This window comes from Camellia sinensis, chromosome 8 (genome assembly GCF_055761805.1).
Source record: "Camellia sinensis isolate YWXY chromosome 8, ASM5576180v1, whole genome shotgun sequence".
In the NCBI taxonomy this organism is placed as follows: Eukaryota; Viridiplantae; Streptophyta; class Magnoliopsida; order Ericales; family Theaceae; genus Camellia; species Camellia sinensis.
The window spans coordinates 10,228,428-10,247,254 of NC_138968.1; the positions used below are offsets into that span (position 1 = coordinate 10,228,428).

Below are 18,827 nucleotides of genomic sequence, written 5' to 3' on the forward strand. Positions count from 1 at the left end.
TTGCTACTTTTTGAAGCTATAGATTAGGCGTGATTTTGCGATTATTGAAGCTCTAGGTTTTGCGCAATTTCGAATTGCGATTTGCAATTCTGTCTGGTTTTTAGTCGATATTCTGGAGAAGGCTAGTTTTTGTTTGAGATTGCTGTTATGATTTGTTCTGTTCTTCATTATTCTTCGTTATTCTTCATCATTTATTATCAATTAATTACGGTGATGTTTATGTCATGCAATTAGTGATTGATTCGTTATTGTAATGAAATCATTGTGTTCATGTTAAATTTTGAAAGCTGAAGTTTTGTTGCATCAATGTTTGAACTAGCTATTGTTAAGCATTTAGTGAACTGGAAGTTCATGCTATCAGTATATGAATTTTATAATTAAAATTGTATGTATATGCGTATACTGTGAGCTTATTATTTGTTATATGTGCTGTGTATGATGATAAATATAGGGCATATGATTGTTTGTTGAGGAAGTAGAGTTTTTTTTGTATGATATGAATATTTGAATTATTTAAAAATCCTGATACATTTCATTGTGTTAGCAAATCTTCACACATATCAATATGATTGAATATTCAAATTATTTTATGTACTATTGATGATTTTGCAGTGGGATACGAGACAAATGGATTTTTTCATGTTGTTGTTGTGCTACTATGGGTCAAACATGTTTGTGATAAATGTGGTACAATCATTTTCCTTTGACTAGTTAGTGAAATGTATATGCAACAAATGGTGTGATTTGTCTACTAATCCAATCACTATGTTTTACCAACTGTCGAGGTATAAGAATTGTCATTTGGATAACAATGGGGAATTGCAAAACATGTTATTGCTTGATAAACTAATTGGAGTTGAACGAATTGATGTTGTTGTTGACCAAAAATTGGACATTGATAGACATAGTAGTTTAGCAAATCCATACATTGAAAATGAGGATCAAACAAATTTGCTTTGTAGATATTGTGCGCACAGTGAGAAGGTTTTGTTGTCTTCAGTTTGGGCAAATAATGTTACGCATGTTGGTCAATGTTTTACAGGAGAAGCATTTGAGTTTCGTACTATTCTATGCAAATATGCAATGCAATGTGGGTTTAAATTCAAATATTTGAAGAACGATTCAGAACGAATTAATATTGTATGCTCACATAGAGATAATAGAGGATGTTTATGGTCTGTACATGGTAGAGCCCAAAGAGCAAACCAATTTTTCTACCTTAAGAGATAGACTAAGATACATAGTTGTGGTGCTGATGTTCATACTTCAAAAAATCCAAGGCTCAGTTATGATTTGGTGTTAAATGTTATATTTGAACGTATTAGGGACAGACCACTAACGCGGCCCACTAATGTGGCATTTACTTTCAAGGCAGACTATGGACTTGATATCAGCTACCATGTAGCCAGGTTAGGTGTTGAGAAAGTGAGAAAGGCTATGCATGGTGATTACTTAACATCATTTGACCTACAGAGATGGTACGGTGATGCTATTCAGCATTATAACCCAGGAAATGATATCAATATTGACTATGATTTGAAGACTAGTCAGTTTAAAAGATTTTTTGTAGCATTCGCTGCGTTCATAAATGGCTTTAAATATTGTCGCCTTTTGCTTCTTCTTATTGGAACATTTCTAAAAGAGAGATACAAAAGGCAGTTGCTTGTAGCGACAGCTAAAGATGGTAACCAAGGTTTATTTAGCTTTTTGATATGAAGTTTTACATTTGTTTACTTTTTGTGTGTCAGTTGTGACTGTTAACATTGGTTTTGCTTTTAGGATTGTTTCTAGTAACCTTTGTAATTGCTGATTCGGATAGTGAATCGAATTGGTCATGGTTTCTATATGAACTGTCAAAAGTAATTGCTAATGTTAGATGCATAACATTTGTATCCGATCGTAACCTAGGGCTTTTGGAAGCAATGCCAATGACATTCCCATCAGTATAACATGAATGGTGTTTACAACACCTAAAGAATAATTTTAGAGACAAGTTAAAGGGTATGAAGAATGGTTTCAAGGAACACTTAATAGGGAAGTTGGGTGATTGTGCATATGAACCTACTGTGATAGGTTTTCATGCATTACTAGAAGAGTTGAAGAGTGAGAGGAAGCAACTAGCATATAACTTCTTGTCAGGGCTAGAACCTGAATATTGGGCAAATGCTTACTTTAGGTAAAGTGTGTACAATTGTGTGTTTCATGGAATATAATGATGATCATATGTACATTGTTTATATTTTTGTGTTGTTATAACAATGTGAAATGTCATATATGGTATTAAAATGTGACAATTTTTGCTGTTGAGATGATGTGACAACCCTCACCTCTGATTAGTGCTAATCTATGATTAAGTATGATAAGTAATTGAACAGATTGAAAATCTGAACTGAACGCATGAGTATGTTGCTTAATTGCATTTTCTATCTGTTTGTCATAAATTGATTTGTTTATGTTTTAGTTTCGAATTGCGAATTGAAGGCCTTGTCGGCGGCCGATTCAGAAATTGATTGGTATTTTATGCTAGTTAGAATTTATGTAATTTTATGGTAGCTTTAATTAACATTTGATTTAGAATGATTAAATTAGATTAAATAATGTTAAATTATTGATTCAAGGTTAATTACCAAATTACCATTGAGTGGGTCACTTTGTTATTACATGTTTGGAGCCTTGTTCATATTTGTTACACAATTTCTCCATCTCCTAGAGCAAAACGTGAGAGAGTTAGAGAGTTGGGAGAAAATTGGTTTCATCTTGAGATTTGGCTTGGAGAATTAGAAGAATTGAAGAGGAATTGCATAATTAAGCTTTCATACTTGAAATTGAAGACCTAAGGTAGAGATTTCATCCTCTCATTTGTGAATTTGAGTTGTATCTTGCATGGTCCATGGTAAATTAGTGTTTAGATTCAAGAATTGGTTTAAAGAGTTGAATTTGAGAGTAAATTCATGCATGCATGTCTATGCCATAGCATTTTGAGGTTGTTCTTCATGAATTTCCACATGCATGTCTATGTTTTTGTTATAGTCCATGAATTTACCATGTTCTTGATCTTAATCTTGCATTTGGTTAAGTTTTAGAGCACTTAATTCATAAGAGTTCTTGCATGTTATGTTTTTACATAGCTCATAAGAGTTTCTTTGAAATTGTGTTCAATTGACTTACCTTTGGGCTTGATTTTACAAAATTGATCTTCAAAACATGTTGTAGTATGAGTTTTCAAGTGTTTTACAGAAAATGGGCCCAAAAGGTTGAGTTTTGAAGTGTTAAATGCTTGGTTTGAGCTTGGGAGGCAAATCTGGAAATTCCAGATTTTGGATTCTACGCTCGAGCGACCATCTTTTGTTTAGAGCTCCGCTCGAGCGAAGGGATGCTGGCTCGAGCATAGATTGCAAGCTCTCAGGTTTTTGGCGCACGTAGACGCACGCTCGAGCGAGGTAATCTACGCTCGAGCGAGGAATGTATCTCACGCTCGAGTGAGCGTCGAGCAAGCATCGAGTGGGGATTTTCAACATCCAGTACTTTTTGCATTTTACAGACCGCTCGAGCGAGAAAGTCCACGCTCGAGTGAGAAAGTCCACGCTCGAGCGACCCCACTGTTTTGACAAGCTCGCTCGAGCGAAGAAAGCCACGCTCGAGCGAAACCCCTGTTTTCTGAAAAATTCTGAAATGTGTTTTAAAGTGCATCTTTGCATCCTCATTCCATCCTAGGCATTTCTAGGCCTAGTTTAAGGCATCTTAATGAGGATATTGATATAGAACCACACCGAGTCAAGATAGGGACTAAGTTGTTGATTCCCAAGTGTGTAACTTAGTGTGTGTTTGTTCTGTAACTGTGTAGGGTTGGCATCCAATGACGCTCATTAGCTGCTTATAGCCCAGTGCTCTGTGAGTAACAATATTGTAAAGATATGTTCAATAATGATTATTTTCTGAACAATTAACTGTACCGTTTTCTGAAGTGATATTGTTTACTGAATGAATAATGTCCTATTTATGAACTGTACTCGTGGTATCCATAGCAACTTATTGTTACTGTACTGTTACTGCTACTGACACAGAGATCTCTGTCGGTTCCAATACTTGGGACCAATACTGTATACTGTTATGATGGCCATCAACTGACTGTTCAGTCTGTTAAGACCTACTGTACTGTTTTGCTATTGGATGTACCACATATAACTGCTATAGTTTCTAAATTACTGATATGACTGTTTAATAACTGAAAGGACATTCATTCTTAACCTCTTTACACATTTGTTATTCACTGGGTTTTAACTCACTATTTATATTTATATGTAGGTGTCCAAGCACCGGATCGATGCTAGGAGCGTCAGGTTAAGCTCTAGTTTTGTCAAGCCAACCATTGTGCCTCACTGTGAGGTTCCATGTCTATCCAAGCCATGGCTGTTTTGGGGGTGTTCTAGACTCACCCTTAATGTCTCTGTTTTGTAATAGGTGTTTAAGACTTGTACTGTACTGTGCTAATTAAGGATTTGGTCCCTAACCTGAATGTTTGTACATATGGTGTATATATGTTTTGCTTATGAATCTGAATATGTTCGGAAAAGTTTTTTGCATACAGACTGTCACAGCTCATTGGACATCTTTTATTACTGTTTTGGCTTCCGCCAGCCCTTGTACTCTGTATTACTGTCTTTACTGTTAAACAGGCCTTTAGTAATCACGGATTACTGGCCGGTTACGGTGCTAAACCCATAGGGGCAGGTTTGGGTCGTGATAGATGACATCTACTGTTGCTGAATCATTCAACAATTGGATTAAAGAAGCACAAAATCTTCCAATAACAAAATTGGTTGATACTATCGAGAATCAAATAATGTGTCAAATGTCATAGCAAATAGAGATTGCAAACAAATGAAATGGAATTATATGCCCTACCGTTGAGACTAACCTCTAAGATCATTCAATACTAGTAAGTCATAGAATGTGTGTAAAGCTAATGATGATGTGTTCGAGGTGCATTTGTTTCCATCAATTACAGTTGATATTGGACACCGTGTTTGTTCATGTTACCGGTGGCAAGTAAATGGATTTCCTTGTGAACATATTGTTGCGGTTATCCAAAGGAGTGCATATAATCTTAATGATTGTGTTGAAAAATATTTTCATGTAGAGAATTATAGGGAAGCATATGCAGCGGCTATTTTCCTAATACCATCTGTAGAGAAACCAGCTTTTTCCTTTAGCGATTTCATCATATTACCTCTAATTGTAAAGCGGCCAGCTGGTAGGCCAAGAAAGAGTAGAATACCATCTTGAGGGGAAAAAGTAAGTCAAATCAGGTGTGACAGATATGGAAAGATGGGCAGGTACAATTGGAAGTCGTATAAAGAGCCAATACAGAGTTATATTGGTTGATGTGTTGGTAAACATTGTGAATTTCACATTCAGTTTTGAACATTTACAGTATTTTTTTGTTTTAGATAAATAAGATACCACTGTGAACGTTACATACATTTGCATTGAATACACATTTTATTAGTTGATACATTGGTGTACTTGTTTTGTATTTCCATACAATTTTTCAATAAGAAGAGATTCATTCATTCTATGCAATTTGTCATTTTGTAGTTTTTTTTTTCATTTTGTTTATTTATGAAATAATTTGTTTATCAGTTTTAGCAAAATAAAATGTTATCTTGTTACATATATACGCAATATGTGTTGATGGGTGAAATATGATATATGTTTTTTAACAGATTTGAGGTGCGGTAGATCTAAAAAGATAGGCAGCCACGATTAAAGTTGTATAAAGATCAAATATAGAGTTCTATTGGTTCATGTGTTGGATATCATTGTGAATATTATGTTGACTTGTGAATATTTATAGTGCACAATTTGTTTTAGATAAATAACATACTGTTGTGAATGTTACATACATTTGCATTAGTGAACAATTTAGTAGTTTATGTATGGGTGTACTTATTAGTGCAAGCTTCTTAATGTGAATTTTGATATTTTCAAACAATTTGTCAATAAAAATGTGATTTGTTCTATGAAATTTGTAATTTTGTAGTTTCTTTACATTTTCTTTACTATTTTGAAATAGTTTGTTTTGATTTTTTGCAAAATAAAACGTAGAGAAGTTACATATATCCCCAATATGTGTTGGCAGGGTGAGCATATGATATACATATGTGAACTTTCACATTGTGTTATACTTAACAAACAAATATAATGACTAATAATACTCATACACCATGAATAAGACCAAGAAAGAACATTCATATTAAAAGTACATTTTTTGGTAAACAAAATGTATATAACTATTCATATCAACAACTTTGTGGAATCATTGTTTACTAACTAACAATACCCAAGTTCACATGTTAGTGACTGATATATCATATACAAAACATATCGTACTTAGACAAAACCTAATGTTAACATCGTGTCATCAATACATCAAAAGAAAATGGTGGCATGTGAAAATATGAAGTTTAGTTCTCAGATGCATCCTTCTTAGTGTCAACAACAAAAATTGCATGATTTGTTCTTTCAGGATCATTCAGGAATGCTTCGACTGATACAACTTAGCAAACCAAGCTTCTTTGTCCAACACAGGTTCAATTGGTTCATGAAGGACATGTTGCCTCATTATGTAGCAAAATGCAACTCCGTAATTAAGACTACAGGAGAAGAAGGGAAAAAAAAAAAAAAAAAAAAAAAACTATACTTTCTCATATTCACATTGGTTGTAGCTACTATGTTAATAAGAATATTAATTGTAAATACTCATGAATTTGGATATTGTTAAGGGCATGCATCAACTGATTGCAATGGCTTGACATAGTCTGAGGGTGTTAATGAATCTATCATATCCGATGTGGAGAGCAATTTCTGAATATGTGATTCGATATATGTTTTCTGTGATTGTGAATATGATTAAATGTATAGAATAGATAATATTTTAACTACGTTGATGTATAACTCAGCACGCACATTTTTTTCATATTGTAGAATGAAATATTGAAATTACCACTATGCTTGCTTGAGTTAGGTGTATCTCTTCAAAACCATCTCTGGGCCTCATTGAATTGTAGTGCTTCCACACTCAATCATCCATGTTGCTCACCACTATGGTCCAATGATACTTAAAGTGGAGTGGAAAGTGTAGATATCGATACTGATTTGCATGCTTGATGTAAGGATCAATGAATTTGGTTTGTAGTTCTGTGTTTTCATGTTTAATCATGCTTTGTAAACATTAACAGCACTTTGTGAGTAATGAGTTTTGTAAATAAGGGATCAAACTCGTTTTTAATTCAAGATAAAAAAAAATAACAAATTATACCAAACACAAGCTGTTGAAAAAGAATGATTTGTCAAATTGTTGTGAATCTGTCATCATTGATTTCTGCTTGCTTCTAAAAGTTCCGCATATGCATCTATGATTTGTATATATTCAATGTTAATGTGATTATGATGCGAATGTTAATATATATAACCTTTAATGCACAATGTACAAAGAACCATACATTGTTTGTTATGGACTTGTCTTGAATTATTGACTCAAGATTGTCATAGAAAATATAAGTCTCTTTGGTGGTTCATTATCAAACAATTAACCTACATTTAGAATTTAGATATAATAAGACAAGGATAGTATGTAAAAACATAGAAGTCATTTGAAATATGCTTAACCGTAACCTCTATTTTTATGCATATTCCTTATCTTTTGCTTGTCCCGTTCAAATATGATCTTCCAAACCTCATAGTTGTTGGTTAACCTAAACTTATTATGCTTAGGACGCTTAAAGTCTCGAAGTTTGTGCAAATAGTCTTTAAAATCTGGATCTACAACTTCGCATTGCTTCTCACTATCATTTTGTTTCAAATTTTCCAACTTTCTTTTTTGTTTGTCACACTTTTTGTCTTGATATTCAAAATCAGACAACTTCAGTTCTTTCCTTTTTTCTTTTTTCTTTTTTTGATGCGCTTCACCAAAGATGTAGGAATTTTTTGGGTCTTCTTCTTCAAATTTTGCTTTAGTTCCACATCCATAGTCTCTTGGTTTATTTGTTATGTGACAATATGTACTGCATCATCATCAATTTTATTTTCTAGCATAGTTTTCTCAAGTTGGAGTATAGTCTTCTCAATTGTGGAGGTCAATTGTAGAGTTGCTTTGCCTTTCCATCTCATCATTCTTATTATCAATTGTAAGTTTTGTTAGAAATGGGTTTTGAAAGTTTTGGAAAAAAACAGAATGTTTCCTCAACTTTGGTCTAATTTTTAGGTGAGACCCATGCGCCAAAGTTGGCGGGTCTAAGTGGTAACGCATTCTATGTCGCGTTATAATTTACGTAACATATTTTGTTGCTCAAAACCATTATCAGGTGAATGGGAAATTGAAGCCAAAGTGAGCCTCATGGAAATGGAGTTTTTGGTGGAAATTCCTTAATGTTTGGTTTAAGGCTTGTCCCATATTGATTTGGTGGGCAAACTTTGAATGCGTTTATAAGGCTTGAGTTTGAAACTTAGGGTAGGCCCCAAGGGGCACCCAAGTTTGTCGAAGGGAGAGGTTATAGACAAATTAGGTTAGACCCATTGGACCCAAAAATAAATACACCCGCGCCGTCCATCCGTCCGGTCGGGTGGGCTGGGCTTGGGCGCGGGTGCATGGTGTGAGGTTAGGCTAATACTTATCTTTTTGGGCAAAAAACATTTGAATTTTATTCTTCTAAAATTAAATTCTAATTTTTTGGAATTTGAATTTCGGAAATTAAATTCAAAAATCTGTCCGGTTTTTGGTTTCAAAATTCGGCTAGAATTCTGTACAGTTTTATATCTGTCTAAATTCAAATTTAAACCCAAACAGTTCCAATTCAAACCCAACAGGTTCAGTACTTGTTCAAACAGGTATGCTACCTATTTAATTCAAACTGAAGGGATACCATTGCATCTATAAATAGGCAGGCCTCTCATTTGATTTAGAACACTAAATTTTTCATTCATAATTCTGTTAATTCTCTCTGTATTTTGCTTCATACAATTTTTGTGAGAAAGAGTGCAAATACAAAGTGTGATCGTTGTACAAACAATTTGTAGTGCTACTATTGTTTGCTGTTGATCATTTTATCCTGGGAGATAGACATCCACAATCTGAAAGTACCGTGGAGATGATGAATCTATCTTAAGGATACAGTGTTAAACACTGGACTTAATCAAAAAATTGTTCAAGAAATTAATTTGGTAAGTAATTAATTTATTTTCTGTTTTTTATTTTTTCTGTTTCATATTTAGATTTTGTTTTTGTAACAAAATAAAAATATATTTTATTTAATTATTTTATATTCTGGTTTGATTTTTGTAATCAAACAATCTCTCTCATTTCCTTTATTTCTTCTGTATTTCGTTTATTGGTAAGTACACAAACAGAATTTATTTTTTAAATACAGTGAAGATTGTCCAGTAATCTTAAGACGGACTATTTTTTGATGTCTTCATTGTATTTAATTTTCTATGATTTCACAAAGTGATATTCTGATTGGAAAATACAAATAGTAGTAATATGCTGTTTATTTTATTTGACAACTATTAGTGATATACTGGTGTCATTAACAATTGCAGAATATTAATTTGTGTTACATAAAATTATTGTGGTATCTTATTTTTCTAGTTTTAGTAACAAGAAAAGTAAAATTATTTTGTGTTATAATTTATTTTCTGATTTTAATAACTAGAAAATTAATTTGTGTTTTGGTTTTTCTGATTTTTGTAATCAGATATTATGGCTGCTGAAAGTAGTACTTCAAATCCGATCATTACAACGACTCTGGTCCTTATCCAGAACTATGTTCAAGTTCTTATAAATCATGGAGAAAAATCAAAAAAATTTAATGGCACTGAGTTTAAGAGATGGCAGCAGAAAATGCTGTTCTATCTTACAATTCTTAATTTGGTCTGGTTTCTCCGTGAAGAGGCTCTAGTACTTAGAGAGGTTGAAAGTGATCGGCAAGTTGTTGTCGCTGTAGACGCTTGGAAGCATTCTGATTTCTAATGCAGAAACTACATTCTCAATGGCCTTGACAACATATTGTATAATGTTTACAGCCTTCTGAAAACAACAAAAGAATTGTGAGATTTTTTGGAGAAAAAATACAAGACAAAGGATGTCGGCACAAAGAAATTTGTTGTTGATAAATTTCTGGACTTCGTTATGGCAGACTCTTAAATGGTAATTTCTCAAGTTCAAAATTTTCAATTATTTTTGCATGATATTCATTCTAAAAGTATGTCTCTTAGCAAGTATTTCCAAATCGCTGCTTTAGTGAAAAAGTTACCACCGGCTTGGAAAGATTTCAAAAATTATTTAAAACATAAACGCAAGGAGATGATCATGGATGAATTGATTGTAAGACTAAAAATTGAGGAAGATAACCGTAAGGCTAAAAAGAGAAATGGTAAAAATCTCATTGAGTCCAGGGTTAATGTAGTTAAACAAGTACACAAATCACATAACAAAAAGAGGAAGTTTACTGGAGATGGTCCTAAACAAGGCGACAACAATGGCAATAAAAAGTTCAAAGGTAAATGTTATAACTGTGGCAAGACCGAACATCGAGCTTCTGATTGCTGCCACCCTAAAAAGGATCGCGGAAGTATAAGCAAGAAGACCACCAATCAAGCCAATGTGACAGAATTAGATTACATCTCTGACAGGATAAATGACATCAACCTCTCTGCTGTGGTGTCTGAGGTTAATTTGGTTGGAAATCCCAAGGAATTGTGGGTTGACACTATTTGTGTGGACAAGAAGATACTCACAACTTACAATGAGACTGTAAATGGTGAATAACTTTTCATGAGAAATTCTTCTACTTCTACTATGGCTGGACAAGGAAAGGTGATATTGAAAATAACATCACGGAAGGAACTTAACCTCAACAACGTACTACATGCACCAGACATCTGGAAGAATTTAGTTTCTGGTTCTTTATTAAGTAAAAATAGTTTTAGGCTTGTTTTTGAGTCTGATAAATTTGTATTAACAAAGAGTGGTATGTATGTTGGTAAGGGATACATGAGTGATGGTCTCTTCAAATTGAATGTAATGACAGTTGTACCAAAACTTGCTATTAATAAGAATAACACATTTTTTGCTTATATTCTTGAGTTAAATTTATGGCATGGTAGATTAGGACATGTGAATTTCGATACTTTACGTAAATTAATTGGTTTGGATTATATACCAAAGTTTGAAATTGATCATAATCACAAATATGAGATTTGTGTAGAAGCGAAACTAACTAAGGCTCTATTTAAATCGGTTGAAAGAAAAACCAAACCTCTAGAATTAATTCATATTGATATATGTGATCTTAAATTTGTTCAAACTAGAGAAAGCAAAAAGTATTTCATAACATTTATCGATGATTGCACAAGATATTGTTATGTATACTTACTTAGAAGTAAAAACGAAACCTTAGAAATGTTTAAACTCTAGAAAATTGAAGTTGAAAATCAACTTAGTAAAACCATTAAAATAGTTAGAAGTGATAAAGGTAGTGAATAAGATGCACCTTTAAATGAATTTTGTACACAACATGATATTATTTATTAAACTACCGCACCCTATTCTCCACCGCAAAATGGAATTACTGAAAGGAAGAATAGAACCCTTAAAGAAATGATGAATGCCATGTTACTAAGTTCAGGCTTACCGCAGAACTTGTAGGGGGAAGCAATATTGTCTACTGATTATGTTCTTAACATAATACCCCACAAGAAAACTAACAATACTCCTTATGAATTATGGAAAGGTCGACCACCTTCCTATAAATACTTAAAAGTGTGGGGGTGTTTGGCAAAAGTTGAAGTTCCTGTTCCGAAAAAGACAAGGATAGGACCAAAAACAGTGGATTGTGTGTTTATTGGCTATGCTCAGAATAGTAATGCATATCAATTTTTGACTTATAAATAAGAAATACTTGATATAAATGTGAACACTATTATAGATCAAAGAATGTTGTGTTTTTTGAACATGTCTTTTTTACAAGAAAGGACATGAATTAAGTTCACAAAAAAGAACTTATGATTGTACACAAAGTCAAGAGACTAATGACAATCAAACACAAGAGACTAGTAATGGTCTTGACCAACAAGATTTAATTGATTATGAACCAAGACGAAGTAAGAGAGTAAGAACATCAAAATCTTTTGATTCAGATTTTCTGACATACCTATTAGAAAATGAACCTCAAAACTTTAAGGAAACAATGATGGGTCTTGAAAAACCTTTGTGGAAAGAGGCTATTAATAATAAAATTGAATTCATTATGCAAGATCATACTTGGAAATTGGTGAATCTTCCACCTGGATCTAAACCTCTTGGATATAAATGGATATTCAAGAAAAAAATGAAAGCAGATGGTTCAATAGACAAGTATAAAGCAAGACTTGTGGTAAAAGGTTACAGACAAAAGGAATGTTTGAACTATTTTGACATATATTCCCTTGTGACAATAATAACTTCCATCCGCATGCTTATTGCCATTGTAACGTTGTATAATTTAGAAATACATCAAATGGATGTTAAGACAGCTTTCTTAAACGGTGATCTAAATGAAGAGATCTATATGGAGCAACCAGAAGGGATTATAGTACTAGGGCAAGAAAAGAAAGTTTGTCGGTTTTTAAAATCTATTTATAGATTAAAACAAGCACCTAAACAATGGCATGAAAAATTTGATCATACTATGCTTACTAATGGGTTTAAGATAAACGAATGTGACAAGTGCGTTTATGTTAAAAACACTGACTAATAATATGTCATAGTTTGTCTTTCTGTGGATGACATGCTTATCATTGAAAGCAATCAAAACATGATCAAATCAACTAAGTAAATGCTGAACAAAAGATTTGATATGAAAGATATGGGAGTCGTAGATGTAATATTAGGAATGAAAATTACTAAAACATCTGACAGATATTCACTATCTCAATCACATTATATTTTGAAAATTCTTGATAAATTTATCAAGGGTGATATGAATGTAGCTAGAACACCTGTAGATATCAGTCTTTATTTATCAAAAAATAAAGGTGATGTGGTGTCTCAGTTAAAATACTCCCAAATCATTGGAAGCCTAATGTACCTAATGAAGTGTACTCGTCTTGATATAGCTTATGTGTCAGTAAATTGAGCAGGTACACTAGTAATCCCGAAGAAGACCATTGGAAAGCGATCATTCAGGTTCTTAGATATCTAAGATTTACCTGTGATCATGGTTTAAACTTTACTCGATATCCAGCAGTACTCGAAGGTTAATGTGATGCCAATTAGATATCGGATACTAAAGATTCAAAATCCACTAGTGGATATGTCTTTACTCTAGGAGGCGCTGCTGTTTTTTGAAAATCCACAAAACAAACATGCATCGCATGATCCACAATGGAATCTGAGTTCATTGCTTTAGACAAAGCAGGAGAAGAAGCAAAATGGTTTCGCTACTTCTTAGAAGACATTCCAATGTGGCCAAAACCTATTCCAGCTATTTGCATTCATTGTGATAGTCAATCTGCAATAGGCAGGGCATATAATCACATGTATAATGGTAAGTCACGACAAATTCGTCGTTGACATAATACCGCAAGGCAATTGCTCTTAAATGGAATAATCTCAATAGATTATATAAAATCTAAAAAGAATATTGCGGATCCGTTAACAAAAGTTTTGACAAAAAAACAAGTGTATAGTTTATCGGAGGGGATGAGATTAAAGCTCATTACATAGGATTCATCATAATGGTAAGCCTACTTATATGATTGGAGATCCCAAGAACTAAGTTCAAATGGATAACTAAGTTATGTGAGGCTCACCAGAAATCACTAAGGGATTTAAAATTCCCTACCCATTCCTATGGTGAGAGTGATATCTGCAACATATGTTGTATACAGGGGTTTAAGGATAAGCTTTGCTTTTAATGATTACTTATATCTTGATTTAGGCATAAAAATCAAGATAAGTATAAAGGAGATACTCATAATAAGAATCACCTATACGAGTGTTGAACTGGGGCTGGTTCTATGAGAATGAAAAGGCTAAATTCTCTAGAAGCACTCATAAACAACCAGGAGCGTTTAAGGCCAAAATGAACATAATCGTGAGAACCACGATGTGTCAGAAGATATTTTGTGTGAAATCCATTGTCTTGGGTTACACAAACGGCTGAACAATTCAAGACATTGTCTTGGGTTACACAAACGGCTGAACAATTCAAGACATTATCTTGGCTTACATAAATGGTTGAACAATTCAAGACATTGCGTCCATTGGTTAGCTAGTAAGTCCAATAGGTAATCACTAGAGAAGGTTCAAGGCAGAAAGCTACCTATCCTGATGCAAGATATTTTTGATTTATACTATTTCAACAAATTTTGCATATCGTTGCATTTTCGTTGTCATCAAATTCCATTCATGTGGGGGGTTGTTAGAAATGAGTTTTGAAAGTTTTGGAAAAAAAATAGAATTTTTCCTCAATTTTGGTCTAATTTTTAAGTGGGACCCATGCACCAAAGTTGGTAGGTCTAAGTGGTAACGCGTTCTATGCCGTGTTGTGATTCACGTAGTATATTTGGTTGTCCAACACCATTATCGGGTGAATGAAAAATAAAAGCCAAAGTGAGCTCCATGGAAATGGAGTTTTTGATGGAAATTCCTTAAGGTTTGGTTTAAGACTAGTCTCACATTGATTTGGTGGGAAAACTTTGAGTGGGTTTGTAAGGCTTGAGTTTGGAACTTGGGGTAGGCCCTAAGGGGCACCCAAGTTTGTAGAATGGAGATGTTATGGACAAATTGAGCTAGACCCATTAGACCCAAAAATAAACACGCGCGCGTTGCAGCCACCCGTCCGGTCGGACGGGCTGGGCTTGAGCGCAGGTACGTGGTTTGAAGTTGGGTTGGGATTGTTCGGCCCAATACTTATCTTTTTGGGCTAAAAATATTTGAATTTTATTTTTATAAAATTAAATTCTAATTTTTTGGTATTTGAATTTCGAAAATTAAATTCAAAAATTTGTCCGGTTTTTTATTTCAAAATTCGGTTGGAATTCTGTACAGGTTTATATCTGTCCGAATTCAAATTTGAACCCAAACAGTTCCAATTCAAACCCAACAGGTTCAGTACTTGTTCAAACAGGTATGCTACCTATTTAATTCAAACTGAAAGGGTACCATTGCATCTATAAAATAGGCAGGTCTCTCATTTGATTTAGAACACTAAATTTTTCGTCCCTAATTTTGTTAATACTCTCTGCATTTTGCTGCATACAATTTTTGTGAGAAAGTGTGCAACCACAAAGTGTGTTCGTTGTGCAGACAATTTGTAGTGCTGCTATTGTTTGCTGTTGATCATTTTATCCTGGGAGATAGACGTCCATAATCTGAAAGTACCGTGAAGGGGACAAATCTATCTTCAAGACACAGTGTTAAACACTGGACTTGATCAAAAATTTGTTCAAGAAATTAATTTGGTAAGTAATTAATTTATTTTCTATTTTTTATTTTTTTTTGTTTCTGTTTCTGTCTCAGATTTTGATTTTGTTTTTGTAACAAAATAAAAATCTGTTTTATTTATTTATTTTATATTCTGGTTTGATTTTTGTAATCAAACAATCTCTCTCATTTCTTTTATTTCTTTTATATTCCATTTCTTGTTAAGTACGCAAACATAATTTATTTTTTCAATACAGTGAAGATTGTCCAACAAGTTTGACAGAGGACAACTTATTCTGAGCTGTTGGATTCTCCTTCTGGTTAGATATTAATTTTTCCAGTTCTAAGATGATTTTGTCTTTCATGTCATTTGCTGCCTGAAGATTCTGGTTCTTAATTTGTAATTTCTCGATGAGGTCCAATGCTTTTTGATGGTCAGCGACCATTTTCTTTATAATGTTGTCCTGAGCAACCTTTAACACAATGGCGTGATGCACCCCATGCGCATGTAGATATGCAACAGTCTTTGCACCTTCCTCAATATTGGCTTCATCATGTGCATTACTCTAAAATTGTGCTTCATTGCCAAACTCTCTATCATATGTCATATCAATGTCATCCTCTGGTATGCTAGGACTCATGTCTATTTCTTCCACAATTTTAACGTTATGATCCACACTAGTCTGAAATTGTAGTTGATTGCGCAACTCTACATTGTGTGTCTCATCAATGTCATCCTCTTATATGCTCATGTCCATTTTTTCCTCAATTTTAACTTCATCTTGAATAATACTCTCAAGCGCATCTTCTTGATTCTCCTCATCCCGAATTATTGAATGCGTCAATAGTATGCTCTCACGGTCTATCAGTATGAGTTTCTCTTTATAAACCTAGTAATAGAGATTACTGTTAGTTTTAGTACAATAAATAATATTATTCACATTGGATAATGTTGGTATCTAATCTCATAATCATTGATTGACGACAAAGACAAATTCTTCACATTCTTGTAAAGTTTTGTCAGATTCCATTTGAGAAATCGAGGTGCTGCATTTTGCAAAATTGGTTCCACTATTTTGGTACGCTTACACAGCCAATACTATATAAAATGTACCAAATTGTCAACTATATCATTGAACATTTTCAATGTAAGATGAAAATTAGACTCCAAACATTCACAATGGGAAGACTTATACTTCAAACATGAATGTCAAAACAAAACTTTAACAATATGACTCAACATAATCAATGTAACATGGAAAACAAACTCCAAACATTCACAATGAGAAGATTCATACTTCAAACACAATGTTAGCAATGTGACAATTCACTCAACATAATCAATGAAATGTTAAAACAAATTCCAAATACTAAAAATGGTGTTTTGAGTCTATTGTAATCTCAACAATATGGCTCAACATAATCGCTGTAGCAATGAAAATAGACTCCAATCATTTACAATGTGAAGATTCATACTTGAAACACCAATGTCAACGATGAAATATCGATAATGTGACTCAACATAATCAATGTAACATAGGTAACAAACTCTAAACATTCATAATAAGAAGATTCATGCTTCAAACATGAATGTCAACGATAGAATCTCGACAAAGTGACCATGTACTCAACATAATCAATGTGGCGTGAAAAATAGGCTCAAGATACTAACAATAAGAAAATTTATACTCAAAACAATTAGCACATTATTTTGAATGAAAAATATGAATATTGGAATATCAACTATACGATTGAACATTTTCAATGTAAGATGAAAATTTGACTCCAAACTTTCACAATGGGAAGACTTATACTTCAAACATGAATGTCAAAACAAAACTTTGACAATGTGACTCAACATAATCAATGTAATATGGAAAACAAACTCCAAACATTCACAATGAGAAGATTCATATTTCAAACACAAATGTTAGCAATGTGACAATTCACTCAACATAATTAATGAAATGTTAAAACAAATTCCAAATACTAACAATGGTGTTTTGAGTCTATTGTAATCTCAACAATATGACTCAACATAATCGATGTAGCAATGAAAATAGACTCCAATCATTTACAATGTGAAGATTCAAACTTGAAACACAAATGTCAATGATGGAATATCGATAATGTGACTCAACATAATCAATGTAACATGTATAACAAACTCTAAACATTCACAATGAGAAGATTCATACTTCAAACACGAATATCAACAATGGAATGTTAATAATGTGACTCAACATAATCAATATAATATGAAAAACAGAATTCAAACATTCACAATGAAAAACAGAGCATTCATAAACATTCCTAAATATTGAGTCCTTAAACACTAAAACTGAAAAACAGAGCATTCATAAATATTTACAATTGGAATGTAAATATTTTCATTTACTTATACCAATGTGACATGAAAAACAAAGCATTCATAAAGAAGAAAATTCTAATATGTAAATTTCAAAGGCTAAACGTCGAATCAATAAACATTAAACATCAAACATCAAACATTGAAATGTAAATATTTAGATTTAGAGATTTTAATGAAAGAATATGAACTAGTGGATTTAATTTCAAAAAATAGTATGAAATTGAAGAAAACAACTTACTTTTGTTCACCATTGTGGATATCGATTGGAGTGACGATCACAGTTGTCGAAATGAACAATTATTGGCGATCTCAGTTGCCGGAATGGATTGTTCTTGGTGATCAATGTTGCCAGAATGAACAGTTCTTGGTGATTTTTGTTGCCGGAATGAACAGTACTTACCGATCGTAAAGTTTTGATCGAAGAAGAAGGAGTTCAATGTTAGGGTTCTAATTTTGGAGAAAAACAAAATTATAGAGTTTTTGGATAATGTTTCAAAGAAAAAAGGTGCCTATGATATGAACATAAGGATAATATCGTCTTTTTATCTAGGACAAGACTAAGTGGAATATTAGAATAAATTTTGGACTAATTAGAACATAAGTAATTAAAGTAGGATTTATGGAAAAAGCTCCCTTATATTACAATTTTCACATATTATAATACAATTTTATACATATACCAACATTAATCATTGTTTATTGGGTAGGGGAGGAAGGTGGGGAGAGAGAGAGAGAGTATGTGTGTGTGCGCGTGACTGAGAAGTGGGAGCAAAAAAGAGAGAGAGATGATTGGGTGTTGAGAAAACTCGATACAAAGGAGACTCCCGCCATTTATAGAGGGTTGCTGTCATTGGGCTTTTTGGGGCTTGGACTTGGGCTCTGATACACTGGATGTTATCTTGTGTCACCCATTTTTGGAACTGTATTTTTGCTATATATTTTTTTTATTCCAATTTTAAGATAAAATCAGTTTTTTTAAAAACTTCATAG

The 18,827-nt window shown here is 33.1% G+C and overlaps 1 protein-coding gene across 1 annotated transcript; it reads left to right on the plus strand.

The window, feature by feature from the left end:
• The first annotated feature begins 765 nt into the window (after nucleotides 1-765).
• Nucleotides 766-2,180, plus strand: LOC114259232 (uncharacterized). The gene is made up of 4 exons (XM_028199244.2): nucleotides 766-1,175; nucleotides 1,326-1,693; nucleotides 1,780-1,871; nucleotides 1,977-2,180. Exons 1-4 carry the CDS (start codon nucleotides 766-768, stop codon nucleotides 2,178-2,180), a joined length of 1,074 nt encoding a protein of 357 aa, XP_028055045.2.
• The last annotated feature ends 16,647 nt before the right edge of the window (nucleotides 2,181-18,827 follow it).